Below are 17,917 nucleotides of genomic sequence, written 5' to 3' on the forward strand. Positions count from 1 at the left end.
TTGAAATAATTAGGTCATTAATTACTTTTCTTCTTTTGATTATGAAGAATTAGGCAAACAGACTCGATAACCAAGTGACTCAACTGACTGATGACTAACACAAAAGGGTACTTGATCCAGAATGGAGAGAAGCAGCAAAATGACCAGACTATCCCAAAATAAGGGGGGGTGCAATTGTATGGGGACCACTGAACTGTCTAATCTGTATTAATAACATTTCTAAGAACATCTATAGAAAGAAGAGAATAAGTACTCTGAAATCAAAGAAATATATTCCATCAATTCTTTTCTGTCAACTCAGAGCACACAACCTGCCATCTCAGTGCTGCAGAAGAAGGCAGTCTCTCTACCACATTGAGATTTTCCCACAGGCCAATAGCATCAGGATGCCAAAGTTTGTAAAAACTATTTTGTATCAGAATGAGAATGCAGAGCTGTCTGCTTTGAAAAAACAAGACACCTACTGTTACTAACTAAAGATGCCATTTCTATGGTATTATATTATAATTCAATTCAACTAGTTTTAAGAACATGCTATGGGGAAATTTGGGATGAGAAACTGGATAAATTAGGATTCCCTCTAGTAGTTCACAATTTATAAGAATCATGCAGATAAAAACATTCAAAATTTTTACCAGTAATTATTTATATGTATAGTAGTAAATTTATACCAGTAAGATGAGTAGCAGTAACTTTATACTAGTGAGAAAAAAGAACATACAATATTATAATTTGTAAAATTTGCAAAAATATATATTTTCATAGCTTTAAAGCAGAATAAAAACATTCAACAAAGTTTAGTAGAAATATAGTATGATGTGCTTTTAAATTTAATAATTCAGTAGAAATACAAAAGGAAAAATTGGGTTCTGAAGTGGACCAGCAGGATGATATTTTTCTTCTATAGGACTCCAAGGTTTGAAAGACAGTGACTTAACTTTCTTATATAAGCTGCATTAAACTTAAACTTAAGCTGCATTAAACTTAAAATTTTCTATTTGGTAGCTGTTGAGAGCCTCAGCAACCTCAAAGTGAATTCTCAGTTCTGTTATCTGGACTGGGAGAGCTATGAGATTGTTGTATTGATAAAGGGAAGACTAAGTCAATGTGATTAACCACTCACTCATAGTTGAATGCCACTCAGATTATTGCAGATATACTACCTGCTCTATGAATGTAAAGGTTTTGTCCATCTGTATTATGGAGAAAAGTATAGGTCAATAAGTGGGGCTTAAAATATTTTATACTGACCAATATAAAAATGAAAAATAGTTTAATATGTATGTATGCTGGAAATGTGAAAAAAAATTTTGTGGAATATTAAAATTCAATTTTCATTAAATTACACATTTTTGCTAACATTTTGACAATATAGAATTTGTCCTTTTAGATGTGGTCATCATAGCTCTCCCAGTACCAAAACACGGAAAGACCATAGTTATGCACTTCCCCAGCCCCCTATTTTCATGCCCCCCACCTCTCCTTCCCTGCTTGTATGTCTTAGATCCATGGTCAGTTTTTAAGGATTGATATTATAATTTGTCTATGTTTGATCCTATGTGTGGGGTTCTCTATATTCCACATATAAGTGACACCATCTGGAATTTATTTTTCTCCGTCTAGCTTACTTCATTTAGCAAATCCCTTCCAACTCCATCCATGTTGCCACATGTAAAATCGTTTTAACTTATTTTTCCTAAATTTTTAAATTTTATGATTAGATTTAATAATCCTAAAGGCTTATGGGTGATGTGCCTCCCCAAACCTACCTCTTGTACATGTTTGTTTGCACTCTTCCAGACTTACAAATCGATTCTGATTTCCTTCACACCCCCCATATATAAATTCTTCACACTGCTGAGTATGAATGTTAAAAAAAAATCTCTTCATCATTGCTTTGCATGGGCCATCATCTGCTTTCATTGCACAAAATGAATGTGCAAGTTTCAGTGGTGGCAACTCAGCATCTACAAGGTAAAAATAAAAGACATAAAGTCCTGTATCAACACAACAATTATGTTCTTTTTTCCTGTTCATTTCCTTTTCAAATATGTCCAAATTCTGAGGTGAATACAACAACCACCAAAAGGCTATAAGGAATCTGAAAATGTATTCACAGTTATCAAAGGTAAAGTTAATAAACTCACCAAATGAAAAAGGTCTTATCAACAAAACTTTAATAGTTGATTACTTTGATAATTTGATAGTTGACTTAATAATTTCTACTAATCAACTATCACTGGGAAGCTTAGAATGATTTTTCTGGACTGTTGAAATCTTATAATAACCTAAGCCAAATTGCTCTTTAGAGGACAGTAGTGTTTTATTAAAACTGGTAAGTGTAAGTATCTTTAAAAGAAGTGTCTGAATATACCATAAAATAATTTATTTTGATAAAAGAAAAATGAACAGATGTCACTTTAATAATGTTACATGGAATATTTTTAAAACATGAGAAAAAGGATGTTTGTGGGTATGCAATCATCAAAACAAATCAGTATTAAGTTACCCTTAATTTCAAAACTTATGTGAAATTTTGAAAAATATGTCCACCATAAAAGCCAGCTTTGGTAATTTTATCAAGTTCTTCTACTATTGATATTTTGTTATCCTAATGATCTGTACTGAATTATTGTCAAGTACTAGCCATATTTAATAATGTTAGAGCTCTTTATAATAATGTAATTGGAACATTATTTTTTATTTTCTATGAGAGTCATAAAATGAAAAGTAGCCCATGCAATCTTAAAGGTTTAAACATACAACTTTCTATAATAAGTTGGTATTATTATGCTTTTTGATTCATTTGACAATATGGACATGTGAGTTTTATTTCAACCAATATTGCAACTTTTAATTAAAAAGACCTCAGTTTTAATATACAAAATATATTAATTGATAATTAAATTGACTATGTTTTCAAGTGAAATTAATCGATTGATAGAAATGATAGAACAGTAAAATTTGAGGCCTAACATATGAAAAGGTAAATAATGTAGAAAAAGATTTATGATATATGAACCTTTCCCTACAAATGTCAGTGCACCTTTTGAGGCCAAACAAGTTTTCATGAATTGGCTAAGTAGGCAGATGTTATACTCGTCAAATCTTTAACTAGCATTGAATTTTATGCACCCATACATTTTTGTTTCAACTTTCCCCAGAGAAATTTCCACTGATAAAATATATTTGGGTATTTAACAATATGATTTTTATTTAAAAAATAATTGTTATATCAAACATATAATTTCCCTAAAAACAAATAACTTCTATAACATACATGTAAATAAATTTATCAGATTGAATTACTAGCTCTTGATAATATATAAATTTAATCTCATTTACTTTTCATTTTAATTATCTACTAGATATTTTGAACTGGTGAAATTATCCTAGAGCACTTCTCATATGATGGTCCTGACTCCTAAGTCATTGTTACTGTAGAATTTTAGAAACAAGTAATGAAAACAGTCCTTCAGATAGGCACCTTTAATACAGATCTCCTACAGAACAGGGAGCTTCACCTAGGTTAATGGTTATGTTCAGAAAAACTTTTTCTTAAAAAATAGTTTATAACAAATTCTTTTTCATTTAGGGTTCTGCCACTTTTCTTATTTAATATATTTGGTAGTCTTTTTCAACATGCTAATTATTTTACATTTTCTGTAACAAGAAGGAAAGCAGGTTCAACCTGCTATGTAGTAATTGTAACACCAGGTGGTGTCAGTGCACCACAAAAATTGAAGATAGTGTCCCTTAGTAGCTGCTTAGTTGTAATAATAAGTAATATTTTCCCAGTAATACTATGCACTGCACATTTGGTGATTGAGTTATTTAATAATCACAACTGCTCTCTGAGTTAGACATTATTATCACTATTTTACAAATTATAAAATAGAACTGTCAAATTTAATTGCTCTGTTCAGTTCACCCCTTCAGAGCTTCAGCATTAACCCCTATGTAGTTTCACACTAGATATCTCACATATTCTTAATAACTAAGTAATATGGTTACAGACTTTGACTGAGATGCCTAAATGGCATTTATGTGAAGCACATAGACTCATTTTTATAATTTCCACTCAAATATTTTTTTCTAAAATTCATTTTCTAAAACTAAAAAAGTTTTCAAATTATGAAAGTACATGATTTTGCACCAAGTTTCTGAAGAAAATGCTAAGAATTAACTTTTATTAGCTAACTTTTTTGTTAGATTTTATTTCTCTTGACTGTTCAACCTTAATTTATTTCTTACATGAAACCCTTATTAGAAATGTCATTTTTTTTTCTTTTTTTAAAATTTATTTATACAAGCACTGGGTTCAGTCAGAAGCACGGGAGGGTGAGAGAATTCACCAGAGCCAGAGTGGGGAACAGAATAGTCAGACCGACGAAATACACTGCTGAGGGGAGCAGCGGGCGTGGCAGGAGAGGTCTGTCGTGCCATGTGGGACCCTCACTGGTGGGGAGGGGATCGAACCAGCGCTGCAGAAGCTGCGGGCAGCTTCGCAGCCCAGCTCTCAACCACTGCGCCACCAGGGGAGGCCCTAGAAATGTCATTTTTTAAGTGAGCTTATGGTCCACAATTGGGCATAACATTCCTCTAGAGGGAGAATGTATTCTGTTGGACACTTGGATGGCATCTGATCAAAGGGGATGGAATTCTGTCTTGTTTGTATTACTAACTTTGCATAAACCTTTTGATAGTGAACATTCAGTCAAGGCAGCTAAGATAATAAAGTAGGTGGCAGTATTCCTTCCACTTTCATGGACAAGCAGGTACTAAAGACTTACATAAACATTCAAGAACTTTCCCGCAGGGTGTAAATGCATAATAGGATATTTAAGCTTATCTGAGTGGGTCAGGGATAACTTTGCTGAGACTTAACAAATGTTAATGACATGCATCTGCCTAAGACCATTAAACTAGAACACAGGAGGGACAATGCACCAGGACTTTAATCTGATGTAATCAGATAAATAGAATTGTGGCCTATATTTAATCATGTTTCATCATTGATTTCTTACATTTGTGTCTCATAGTCTGATGATTCTAATCTCACACCTATCTTGGGGTGTTGGATGGAAGGTTTATGGTAATTTTTAGGGATATGTCATGTCCTTGATTGAAAGAATCTTCATTCTCCTGACATCTTTTGTATTTTTACTTTATTAAATAACATTCCATCTTCAGGAAGTATATAGATGTAAAACATAAATTCATGTATTTAAGTTATATATATATTTCAATGACATATAACAGTAAGCTTTTATTTTTCGCTCAGGGGATCAGATGTGAATAGCCCTGTTGACTGCAGCCAGATTTTCTTCTCACTTCTACTAGCCATCTGGAGCCAATTAGACTGGGCCTTCTTGGTGGCTGGACTTCAGGGTATAGGTCTATCCAGTACAGATTTTCAGATCTGCCACAGGTGTCTCGTTCTTGGGAGCAGGCTCAGTGGTGGGGTATGTAGCACTGAACCAAATCCCAATGCCAAGTTTAGATTACTGCATATGGATGTATAGCATCTTCTTCTTTGTATCATTAGCAGTGCCCTACACATGCCTACACCATGTCTTTTACTATATTCTGCTGAAATAGCCTGTCTATATTCAGTAACCCCTGTGAAACTGTGAGAGTCTTGAGAACTCAGTTTTATTGATCACTGCCTTCCTGGCCCCTTCTCCTATTTCAGGCACGTAAGATGTGTCAATGGTAACATTGAACACTGAAAAAAATTAAAGAGTTGTTAGAAATATGAAATAAGTATGTGTTTATGGAAATCTTTGTACCTCACAACAGACATAAATAGAACCTATCACTTTGTTTATATTCTCTCACTATTACCAGTAACTTGAAGTATCTATCAATAATTTATTAATTTAGCAAAAATCATTAAATTCAAGAAAGAAAGAAATCTATAATAAGCACTGTAGAGTTTTCTCTGATTGTTGTTAATATTTTGTCTTTAGATACAGCACTTCAGGGGGTTAGTGCTCACATCTGGGTGTCCTGCGTGACTCGATTCTCCCACTGGACTCATTGAGGATACTCTTATTTGGGAAATAAGGGCAAGAAGAAGAAAATGACTGAAAACACAGGTATCTATGTTTTCTTTATCCCACCTTACTTTTCTCAGCCAAAGGGTGTCATGAACATTCAGAGTTATTTATATAGAATTTTGCCTCTTGCAATTTTCTGGTGATTCTTCTCTGTTTAATATTAATCCTGAAGAAAAGTCATTTTTGCTCATGACACTTTTTTTTGGACTGAAGTTTGTGTTTTTGGACACATTGCATATACAATATTTCTTAAGAAAACATTGTCATTTTGATAAAAACTAATTTTCCCACTCAGTGTAGATAATATGTTAAATATTTAGAGTAAAACTGGGAACTTTGAGTAAGATGAATTAAAAAGAAAAATGCTTTTAACATTTTACCTGTGATATTTGTATTTCCTTCACCTTCTTCAGGAATAGCGTTAATAGGGGTAGAGGCACAGCTAAGGAGCAGACACACAGAAACCCAAACGATCTGTTCTTTCTTCATTGTATAAATTATCCCTGAAATACAGAACCCAGATATAGTTAATAAACAAAGTGCTAATGTGGGATTATCAATAGGCTAATAGGAATCTTATGCCTACCTCCAAATGTAAACTTTATAGACAATTTCTTTGGCAGATTTTCTATGAGACAGCACAAAGGACTGCAAAAAGAAAAAAAGAAAAAAAGAAAGAAAGAAATAACTAGCACTCCAGCCAGTGCTTTACTCTAGTTCTTCTATCCTGAACTTAGGAAATTATCAGATTCAAAAAATTAAGAATGATGTGGGAAAAGAAGTATCTGTTCTAAAAATAAACCCCCCAAAACCCAAAAGAATGTCACAAATATGACTTAAAATGATAAGTCAACACAGTTAAACTTTAAAGGAAACGGATTTCAGCAGGAGAGTGAGATTTCCTGTTTCAAAATGATACACTGAAAAAATAATGGAAAAAAACATCTAATTTTTTTTTTTCTCCTTTGGATTCAAAGGTGAAAGGACATGTGTTATGTTCACACAGCAGGGGGAAAGAAAAAGAAGGGAATGTAGGCACATGTTCATCCACTAACGCTACCAGAGTCAGGAAGGAAAAGAAATCTCAATAAACATTCACAAATGCAAGGTCAGTCCATCAAGACAATTCAGAGAATTTTCTGCATATGTCCATAGTGAATCACAGCTGCAATATGCACCATTAAGTGTGGGAAATCTTACAATAAATAATAAAGTAATAAATGCCATTTTGCTTTAAGCTTCATTAAAATCACTAATGAAACATGAAACCAATTTTCTCACACCACTTTAGAAATGTTAACACATGTTTAATTTTTAGTCAGGAGCATTTATGTATCTTCTAAATTATATCATGAACTATTTGAATTCATGCATATATATGCATGTGTATATGCATATGTACATATCTTATAATTAAATTGTATATATATGGGCATATAAATACTTTACAAGTAACCTGACCTAATTATATATTATTGTAATAATGTGTTATTGTAACATCTTCTTTTAAGTTTTAAAATGCATCATTAGGGCCTCCCTGGTGGCGCAAGGGGTTAAGCACTGCACTATGAAGCAACCCGCAGCCTCTGCAGCACAAGCTTGATCCCTGGCCAGGCAGAGAGCAGTCCACATGCACAGCAGACCTCTCCTGTCTCTCCTGTTGCTCCCCTCAGCAGTGTATTTCAGTCAGTCTGCCTGTTCTGTTCCCCACTCTGTCTCTGGTGAATCCTCTCACCCCCTCATCTCTGGCCTGTACCCGGCTCTTGTATGCATAAATAAATAAATCTTAAAAAAAAAAATAAAATGCATCATTAAGTTACATTACAAAATGGAGTACTGAAACTCGAACTGAAGCTGCACATTGGTTAATTAATTCACTTCCCCCAACCCATGTGCCTTGCTGCACTGTACTTTCTTAAATAACTGGCTGTAATAAACACATGTGTTATCCTACCTGGCAATAAATGATTCAAGGGCATTCAGATATCTAAATATGAAGGGTAGAATATTAAATCTTATAGAAGAATCATAAGAGAATATGTTTATGATAAGGTTGCCAAAGATTTATTAACCAGAATACAAAAATAACATGTATGAAATAATAATCATTGGATTTCATTAAAATCAAGAACTATTGTTCATCAATGTAAACACTGGTCAGATACTAAAAAACAAGGTGTGAGAAAGTATTTAAATTCATATAGCTGAAGGCTATTTATTGAAAATGTATGAAGAGCTACAACTAAATATCCAATTAAAATGGGTTAAAAACAAAACAGCGGTTCCAAAAAGATTATATACATATGACCAATAACATTAAAATATGCTCAAAATCATTAGTTATCAGGAATATGCAAATGAGCATATTTTGAGATACCACAACTAAAATTAATAAAAACTGACAGTACTTAGTGCTGGTGGGGATGCGAACTGCCCCCTCTTATTGGTGGGGTTATACTATGGTCTTAATGTTTATGTCCCCCCAAATTTATATGTTGCATTCTAACCCCCAAACATGACAGCTCTAGGAGGTAGGGTTTACAGAGAGATTCATGAGGACAGAGCTCTCATAGATGGGATTTTTTTTTATTAAAGGGACCCCATAGTTATCGCTCACCCCTTCTACCACACAAGGGCACAGTGAGAAGGTGCTAGCTACAAACCTGAAAGTGGACCTTGAAGGTATACACACAGTTTATAAATAAGACGATCTTCATGAAATAAAGAAAATAAAATCATATTCATATCATTGTTATATTTCAAAAAGAAAAAAAGGAAAATCTATTAAAATAAAATTTTCAGGCGTTAAAGAAGTACTTTTGTATGTGAGCCAAAAGGGATACTGAGTTCCTCAGAAATTTATGTCTTTATTAGTGTGAAAGTCAGATAATTATTTTGCATGCAAATCTTCCTTCAATACTAAAATATAATGAGTAGCATTTAAAAAGGAGGTTGAACAAAATACTTCACAGTAACATTCAGGGATAATAGAAAGCCCACAATGGGCTAATATCTTCAAAGCTGTCAGAAAAAAATATCTGACCCATTAGTTTTTAATGAAGTTAAGTTTTTTTTTTTTAAAGATTTATTTATTTATGCATACAAGAGCTGGGGCACAGGCCAGAGATCAGGGGGGTGAGAGGATTCACCAGAGACAGAGTGGGGAACAGAACAGGGAGATTGGCGAAATACACAGCTGAGGGAAGCAGTGGGCAAGATAGGAGAGATCTGCGGCACCCTGTGGGTTGCTCCCTGGCTGGGCAGGGATCGAACTCGTGCTGCAAAGGCTGCAGATTGTTTCATAGTGTGGTGCTTAACCCCTTGCACCACCAGGGAGGCCCAAAGCTAAGTTATTTTTAAATAAAATGATATTAGAGTGGCTGTAGAATTCAGAGAATACAATTTCTCCCTCTTTTCTTGAAAAGTAGACACAATGGGGCCTCCCCTGGTGGCGCAGTGGTTAAGAGCTGGGCTGCGAAGCTGCCCGCAGCCTGTGTAGCGCCAGTTCGATCACAGGCCGTCGGCGAGGGTCCCACATGGCGCGACAGACCTCTCTTGCCATGCCCGCTGCTCCCCTCAGCAGTGTATTTCGTCAGTCTGCCTGTTCTGTTCCCTGCTCTGGCTCAGGTGAATTCTCTCAACCTCCTACGCTTCTGACTATAACCCGTGCTTGTATAAATAAATAAATAAATCTTAAAAAAAAAAAAAAAAGTAGACACAATGAAGTAAAATACTGAAAACAAAAGTCATGTTAAAAATGATTTTTGCTGAACAGAACATTAACTGACATATAGGAATATGAAAAAAAAAATGAGTATTTAGGAAATTATGGTTGCACAGAGTAAATGTTTAAAGAAATCTTTCGAAGGAAAATCATCTTTCAGGACAGGAACTTTACTAGAGCTTAATTAAGTTTTAATAGTGCACCCCCCTTTTAATAGGCATTTTTAGAATTACAGGAAAATTAAGAAGAGTTGGATAGGCGCTGGCAGACAGTCACTTTACTTAACCTCTGTTCCAGGATTCCTGGTCCCAACTTTTGATTCATGCCTGAGAATAGCATGAAATAGTTTTAATAAACAGCAAAACAGTTTGGTAGGCCATGGATTCTTAGTACTTGACTCAATGCCTCAAAGTACTAGTTTGTTTTCATTTATTCACTTTTAATGAATCCTTTCCAAATAGACTTCTGGTGGGAAACAACTGTGCTAAACAAATCTAAGATATTTTAACACAAGATTCCTCTGAAAATTTTCATAACTTCATACATTGCTACCTGGTGATATGTTGAAGATGTGACAACTTCTTCCAAAATCAATTTTTGTGCTTCTATTATTCTTTTATACTCCCCAGCAATTAGTGATCATTAATGCCATTTCTTGCACAGCACACTCATGCTAACAGCAAATTCTTCATATTTTTCCTTCAACAGTGACCCAGTTTCACTGTTTCCACTGTATGCTGGCACAGCGCCTTTTCTTTCACCACTGACTACATCTCCACATTTTCCCATTAAGCTCTAGGCCAATATTCCACTGACATCTGGTTTCAGATCCAAAATACTATCCATCTTAGCAGCATTTTTCTATTTATTCAACCTTTATTTTCTTATTTTTTTCCAAATTAATTGATTTGAACAAAGTAGGATTTTTTAGAGGATGCTGAAAATTCTGGAGAAAGCTGAAACTTCTGGTGAAAGCTATATACTTAAGTAAAAACTGGCTTCACATGATTTCTCCCAGAACTTTTGCATCCTTGTCTTACTCTTCTACTTTTCTATTGTTTTACTTTAATATATAATAAATTGTAGATGTCTTGGGAAACTGGAAGTCTTTACCCAGTATGCAGAAGAATTTACTTTAGCTAATGTTTAAACTTGATCAAAGGCTTTCTCAAAAGCAAAAGCCAGGCAAACTCAATAGTTCATTTCTTCTCATGGATTAGCTCATGGATTAACTCATGGATTTACCCAGGTAGGTGAGATAATCCCCTTACACCCCAGTAACCTCTTTTATCCTTCCTAGCATGTTCAACACCCTACTATCAAGGTATGTTCAACAACCTACTATATATATCCCATGGAACATTTTATTTTTATTTTTTTATTATTTTTAAATGTTCTTTTTTTTAAAAAAAAAAAGATTAATTTATTTATACATACAAGAACCAGGGTGCAGGCCAGAGTTTTGGGGGGGTGGTAAGAGGATTCATCAGAGACAGAGTGGGGAACAGAACAGGTACATCGACTCAAATACACTGCAGAGGGGAGCAGCAGGCAAGTCAGGAGAGGTCTGCTGCGCCATGTGGGTCACCTGCCTGGCCGGGAATCGGACTTGTGCTATAGTGGCTGTGGTGAGCTTCATAGGTTGCATCTTAACCCCTTGCACCACCAGGGTGGCCCCAGAATATTTTATTTTTAAATACCGGTATTATCTTGCACAGTTTGCCTTGCTTTGACTAAGGGTATCACTCAAAAATCCTGCTGTTGGTGACAATCGTTCTACTGTAGTTGAGCAGCTCTTTTTGATATATTGGCTTCAGTGTCTTGCTAAGTTCCCGTATGTTTCTAATTCAGCATAAGAAGTTATTTAAGCAAGAATATATATTATGTGACTGTGTTATGTTAGTGACTTCTTGTGCATAATAATAAGTTAAACACTAGGAGGGTTTTTAAAATATAGACAAATCCTTTGGAGCGCTGGGCTGCAAGGCTGCCTGCCAGCCTCTGCAGCGCCGGTTCGTTCCCCGGCCGCCGGCGAGGGTCCCACAAAAAAAAAAAAAAAAAAAATCATACTCTATTGAGTTAAATAAAAATGCAATTTTAATTGCCAAGTTAATTGTTACCATCTTTGTATATATTGGGTACAGAATAGTGGACAATACATATATGTCAAATTATTTAATGTGAATAAAGTAGCATTTATAAATTGTGGCAATAAGCTTAGTACTGCCGTCAACCTGATAAACAACCTGGATATAAATTTATGTTTCTGTACCTATCTCACAAAATACATGATTTGGGCTTGATTGCCCTTAAGTTCCTTTCAAGTTCTAAAAATGAATGCGTTTGAAGTAACACATTTTTCTCACTCTGTAGAATAATTTATAGTTATGTTGTATAATTTACATGTCTATTCACTTTAATGCTAGTTTGAACCATCTATTTTATTCTTTTAGGGCAAGGTGTGTTCTTAGAATACTAGTTCAGCAAGATGTTACTAGTTGTGACATAAAAAGTGTTCATAGGTTAATATATTTTATCTGAATTAAAAATTTATATAAGCCTCTCAAATGTAGTATGCTTTTAGAATCCTTATGATAATGTGCAATTGTATCTCCTCTGGGAAACTAAAGTAAATGCATATGCCAAACTAATATGACAAGGGACTGTTTTCTCATAAAACATTTTTGGAACAAACTTAAATAAATAACATTGCAGATAAGGAAAAATCAGTAGATTTTCTGCATCAGAAAAAATATTAAAAAAGCAAAATGTGATTTGTGCTCTAATAAAATCCAGTTGTGTGGGAAGATGCTGAAAGCACAAAATTGTAAGTGGAATTAATAGCTAGCATTTGCAGAGGATCAGGTTGAAATAATGAACAGGGGCTACAGTGCAACCAAAGACAGACAGGTAGGAATGAGAAACCTTTTGAGTTGATAAAATTGAGTAATTCAGTAGATAGAGGCTCTGAAGGAGGATATAAATGACAGAGGTTTCAAGTATATCCTGAGTGAATTGCTGTGCTAGTCACATAGCTAGGGAAATTAATACAAATATTACTTGGTGTGTATATTAAGTTTGGAATCTGGATTATACTTTAAGCACACCTATACAAGGGCAATTCAAGACATAAGGCTGGATATGAAAGATGTTTTGCTTTATTATCAACATTGTGGGGCAGGATCTTCATCAAGGGAAAGGGCTCTAATAAATATCAGTTTTCCCTTCTTCTATTAGTCTTTCTACCAATTACTCACTTTATGGAAACTGTCTTATAATCCTTTGGCAGTACTGAATCTGCTGAATCTTGAACAAACCAAACTTATTCTAGGTTTTGAACTTTGAAACTGCTATTTCCCAGCCTGGGAACATTCCTCTACAAGAGACTGGAATGACAGATTTCCTTCTGTTATTCAGGCTCCTTGTCAGATATCCTCTGCTCTAAAAGGTATTCTTTAAGCACCGTATTTACTTATTATAGTTTTTTCTTAATGTTGTATAATTTTACATCCTTGTTTGTTTTATCACAATATAGGATTTCTTCCCTCAGGTGTGGTCACTATAGTTTCCCTACCACCAAAACACCCATAGTCAGCACCATAATTAAAAAGTATCCACCACCAGTTCCTCTGTCACTAACCATTCCAATAACTTGTTCTTTGTTTAGGCTCTTTGTCTTTTCATTATTAAGTTGTAGGAGTTCTTTTTTCTTTATATATTAATGGTATATTCTTTGTCAAATATGCATATCTTTATACCTAATGAAATTTAACCTATAGCTTCCCTTTTAATTTTCACACAAGCACTTTTGATGTTCATAAATTTTTAATTTTGATAAATTCAATTTTTTAAAATAATAACTGTTAGACTATTCACAGAGTTGTACAATATCACCTTAATCAGTTTTAAACATTTTTACTACTCTACAAGGAACAAGGAAACATTTATTAATTATTTTGTCCCCTTTGGCCCAATAATTTAATACCATTTACCAAGAATGTAATTCTATTAAGTGATAAGGCCTTTGAAAAGGTAATGAAGGATAAATAAGGTAGTTGGAGTGACCCAATCCAGTAAGACTGGTGTCCTTATAAACAAAGGAGATGAGGACACAGATACACACAGAGAAAAGACCAATTATCTCTCCTGTACACTCAGGATAGCACCTCAGCAGAAATCAACACTACTTGACACTTTGATCTTGTATTTTTAGCTTCCAGAACCATGAAAAAATAAATTTCTGTTGTTAAGCCACCTAATCTATGATACTTTGTTATGGCAGCCCTAGCAAGTTAGTACAAGTGGTAAAGCTTCAAATACCAGTTTTGCAATTTACTAATTATATTGATTTGAACAAATTTTCTCTCTGCCTCTATTTGCTCTTCTAGAAAATGTGTTTTACTAGAACTTATTTGTAAGGTGTGAGAGTTAAATGTAAAGGAATCAGACTATTCAATAAATAATAATTTTTATAAGTAATTCTTGACAACACTTTGGGTATACTTAAAATGTAAACTCAATATTCACGGAATTGATTCTTTGTTGAGAACATAATCTCAAACTCTTGAGGCTTGAACAAATAATTGAAAAAAATAGCCTCAATTTTTGAAAAGATTTAGTCAAATAGATAGAAAATTTGGTTATATATGGGGGCCCAGAATTGCTGGATTAGAAGTGTAAGGTGAGGCAGTACAGATCTGATTGTAAAAATGAACTTTCTAAGGATCCAAGATCACTAGAGCTTGAGAAATATTTTGGCAATTTGACTTTGGTGACTGAAAGAGAACAACTCAAATGGAATGACAATGGATATCCATATGTGTGAGAACCTATGGCAGGGTTCAAAAAAACAAATGTTCATTGTTAATGAAAGAGATCAATGATAGGCTGGGATTATAGCATTCGATTTCTAGTCTGTCATTCCCGGGAAGGCATGAACAAACTGTGGACAGTTAGTCTATCTGCTCTAGATATATATAGTCTAACATGAGATAGTTCAGGGGCACACTCTCATTATTTTATCATCTTTAAATTAATGTGGGAATATCATTTTAAATATGATATTTTAAAATGATATGATATGCTAATATTTTAAATATGAAATTTTAAATATGACATGATATGCTAATATCTAATAGCAGCATTATGCTTATATATATAATCTAAACTTCCAAGTTTATATTTCTGTTATCACATAGTTTGAATATTCTTTTCTTACCATTTTACTATTAATATGTAAACTCAATGAGTACTCTGCCATGCCTCAAAGAAAGAAATTTCATTTTGGCTGTTTCCTTATTTATGTTGTGTCAGAGAGAGACAGCTGAGACAAAACCTGACAACCAGAAAAGAAAAACATTAATTTGAAGAATAATCCCAATTTTCCAATTTTCTGCTCAGCAGTGGCTAATGTTGTTATCCTCTTGGTGTTTATTACTTTCATCCACTCAATTTGGCTGATCCCTAGGGGGCTACTCTTTTGCCCCAATAAAACCTAGAGCCTGTTTTTATCTTGTAACCTCTGTGTTTTCTTGGCTGTTTCTCATTTTGGGTGAATTTAAGCACATTAATACAAAAGATCATGCATAAGAAAGGAAACAATAAAATAATAGCAGGGTGGGAAGACCAAAAGCCTACAGGGATTCTAATCATTTTCTATTTTCTTTTTATATTTTGAAGTTCACTTTTTATAAGGAGTATTTTCAATGGAAAATTCCCAGATAGTCACAATGACTAGGTCTGGAAATGGATATTTGTCAAAAACATTTCTTACTAGACTTCCTACTATTGTTCCCACATGGAGATTTACTGAGCTTGCATAATCTCAGTGAAATGTTTGAGAGTCAGATTTTTCTCAGGAAAAGAGTATTTTCTGAATAAATAAATTGTAGGAATGCAAATGTTTGGGCAGCTTCCCAAGAGAGGTCTCAGGCGGTGTAACTGCATGTTTGACACGTATCAAATTCCAACAAGTCAGTGCAGAGCCTTCTTTATCTCTTTATCAACTTCCCTCAGGGTCCCATGTTTCTGGCACACTGAGTCATCGCTATAAGCATTATTTTGGCATCAGAACAATTTATCTGATATAGGTTAAAATAAAAATCAATTACCATGAGGTTCTGACTATATGGTATATATGCCATATTTATTTTAAAAAATAATGCTAGTGGTGCAAAGAGTTAGCATTATATAAATAATGATTTATTATTATTTTTTAAAGATTTATTTATGCATAAAAGAACTGGAGTATAGGCCAGAGGTGTGGGGGATAAGAGCATTCACCAGAAACAGAGTGGGAAACAGAACAGGTGGATTGACTGCTGAGGGGAGCAGTGGGCGAGTTGGGAGAGGTCTTCTGTGCCATGCAGGTAGCTCCCTGGCCGGGGATCGAACTCTGCTGCAGTGGCAGTGGATAGCTTCATAGGTTGCGTCTTAACCCCTTGCACCACCAGAGAGGCCCTTATTATTTTTTGAAGTGATTTCTTAATCAGTTTACTGTGTCCTAACAATACTGCTCTGCAGCCAATGGGACAGATATACTAACTTTATCTTAAACATACATTTTCCAACATTATATATCTGTTGGCTAGTAAATAAGAGAGGCAGGACTAGGTCTTGAACTATCCCAAAGCATTATTAAAACAAAAAGGATTTATCCAACTCAGGAAAATATAATTAGATGTATCATTTACTCTCTACATTTAGTTCTTTTTGAAATGTTACTTTTAGTGTGACTTGATGATTCAGCAATATCACCAAAGAAATTAGAGGATAAAAATTGGTTTATCTGGTGCACTAATCCTGTGAATACAATTCATTAACAAATATAAGTTTTTGCTGTGATCCTCATTAGAATTTTTGATTCCATGGATTTTCTATTTTCTATTTCTGGCTTGAACATTATACTTTATTAGTTATTATATAGGTCATTATGCAAATATTTCCTCTATTCATTCTTTCTCCTCTCTTTCTCCATGTATAGGTAGTAATTGAATTTTGACCGTAAATAAAAAAGTTGATTTTAAGTTGAAGCCTTAACTAACCACCAGAAGTGATAGGTCATAAACCTTGAAAAATCTGGGGATTTGACCTTTATACCTGGAAATAGGATACAGTTCACTCAACAGTCAAAATTGGAATGAATAGAGTAGAACAAGCCTGCACAAGGAAATGTTTAAAAAAAGGTAGATGAAAATCTGTCAAGTATCATATTTTCTTTTTCCCAAACTTCAGAAAAAATACAAACCAAATACATGCGTAAAGAAAAAGACTGAAGATCAGAGTTGAAAACAGCAAATTACTGTCTTATTTGAGTCCCATTTCAAACATGTTATTATAGTAAGTTTTTGAATCATTTGGGATTAATTTTCATATTATAGATTTAGTTTTTGTTTAAGTCTTCTTCTAAATGTGTACTTTTAGGCTATTTTCTCACCATAGGGTAGTTAAATTGCAATCTGTCATTTAAATAATTATAAATCATAATCCAAATAGCAGGTTCCATTAATGAACTATTATTATTATTTATTGTTTTTCACTTATATTTTCTACTGACCGTAAAAAACTGTCACTATCTATATTTGGTAGAGGAAGTAAAATGTCATTCAAAATGATAAAATAGTTTTTCTAAGAAAACAGTGTTTTACTAATAAAAGAGTGTATAAATAAAAAAAAGCAGTTTGGAAGAATTGAACTCTGAAACAAATGCCTTTAATTGTTGCTTTATTTTGTTGTATTTTAAGAAATAGTGTTGGTAACAAAATTTAATTTTTTGTAAAAATTATATCTGTACATTAATCTGTGGGTTGGTGTGGTTTGCTGTTATAAAAATAGTAACTAACATTTTTAAAAAGTCACTCAAGACTTGACTAATGTGGTCACCATTTCTTAATCACATTCCAAATCAAGTTGATAAGGTAAGCTTTGGGGAACTGGGTTGTAAATGACCTTTATTTTGATAGGCCTGCTGATAAAAAGTGAATAAAAGTGTCTTATTGCTTAAGATAGGCAAATTGCATTTCATTTTTGAAAGAAGTTGAGTTAAGCCAAGTTCAAAGTGGCTTTTCTTTACTATCATTTCAAACCAGCCAACAGGGTTTGAAATGGAACTTCACTGGGTAAGGATGTCACT

At 33.9% G+C, this 17,917-nt stretch overlaps 1 protein-coding gene across 3 annotated transcripts in view; it reads right to left on the bottom strand.

Moving 5' to 3' along the window:
- Positions 1-17,917, bottom strand: part of TFPI (tissue factor pathway inhibitor) — a 70,909-nt gene that overhangs the window by 19,188 nt on the left and 33,804 nt on the right. For all 3 annotated transcript variants that reach the window (XM_054699913.1, XM_054699915.1, XM_054699914.1), the window contains 2 exons: positions 6,443-6,565; positions 1,770-1,967 (listed from right to left, as the gene is read on the bottom strand). In XM_054699913.1, coding sequence (XP_054555888.1) covers positions 1,770-1,967; positions 6,443-6,551 — 307 coding nt within the window. In that variant the 5' untranslated portion in view covers positions 6,552-6,565. The remainder of the gene's footprint in view (positions 1-1,769; positions 1,968-6,442; positions 6,566-17,917) is intronic.

The sequence above is a fragment of the Talpa occidentalis genome, unplaced genomic scaffold (genome assembly GCF_014898055.3).
Source record: "Talpa occidentalis isolate TD23 unplaced genomic scaffold, MPIMG_talOcc4v2.1 talOcc4.3, whole genome shotgun sequence".
Taxonomy (NCBI): Eukaryota; Metazoa; Chordata; class Mammalia; order Eulipotyphla; family Talpidae; genus Talpa; species Talpa occidentalis.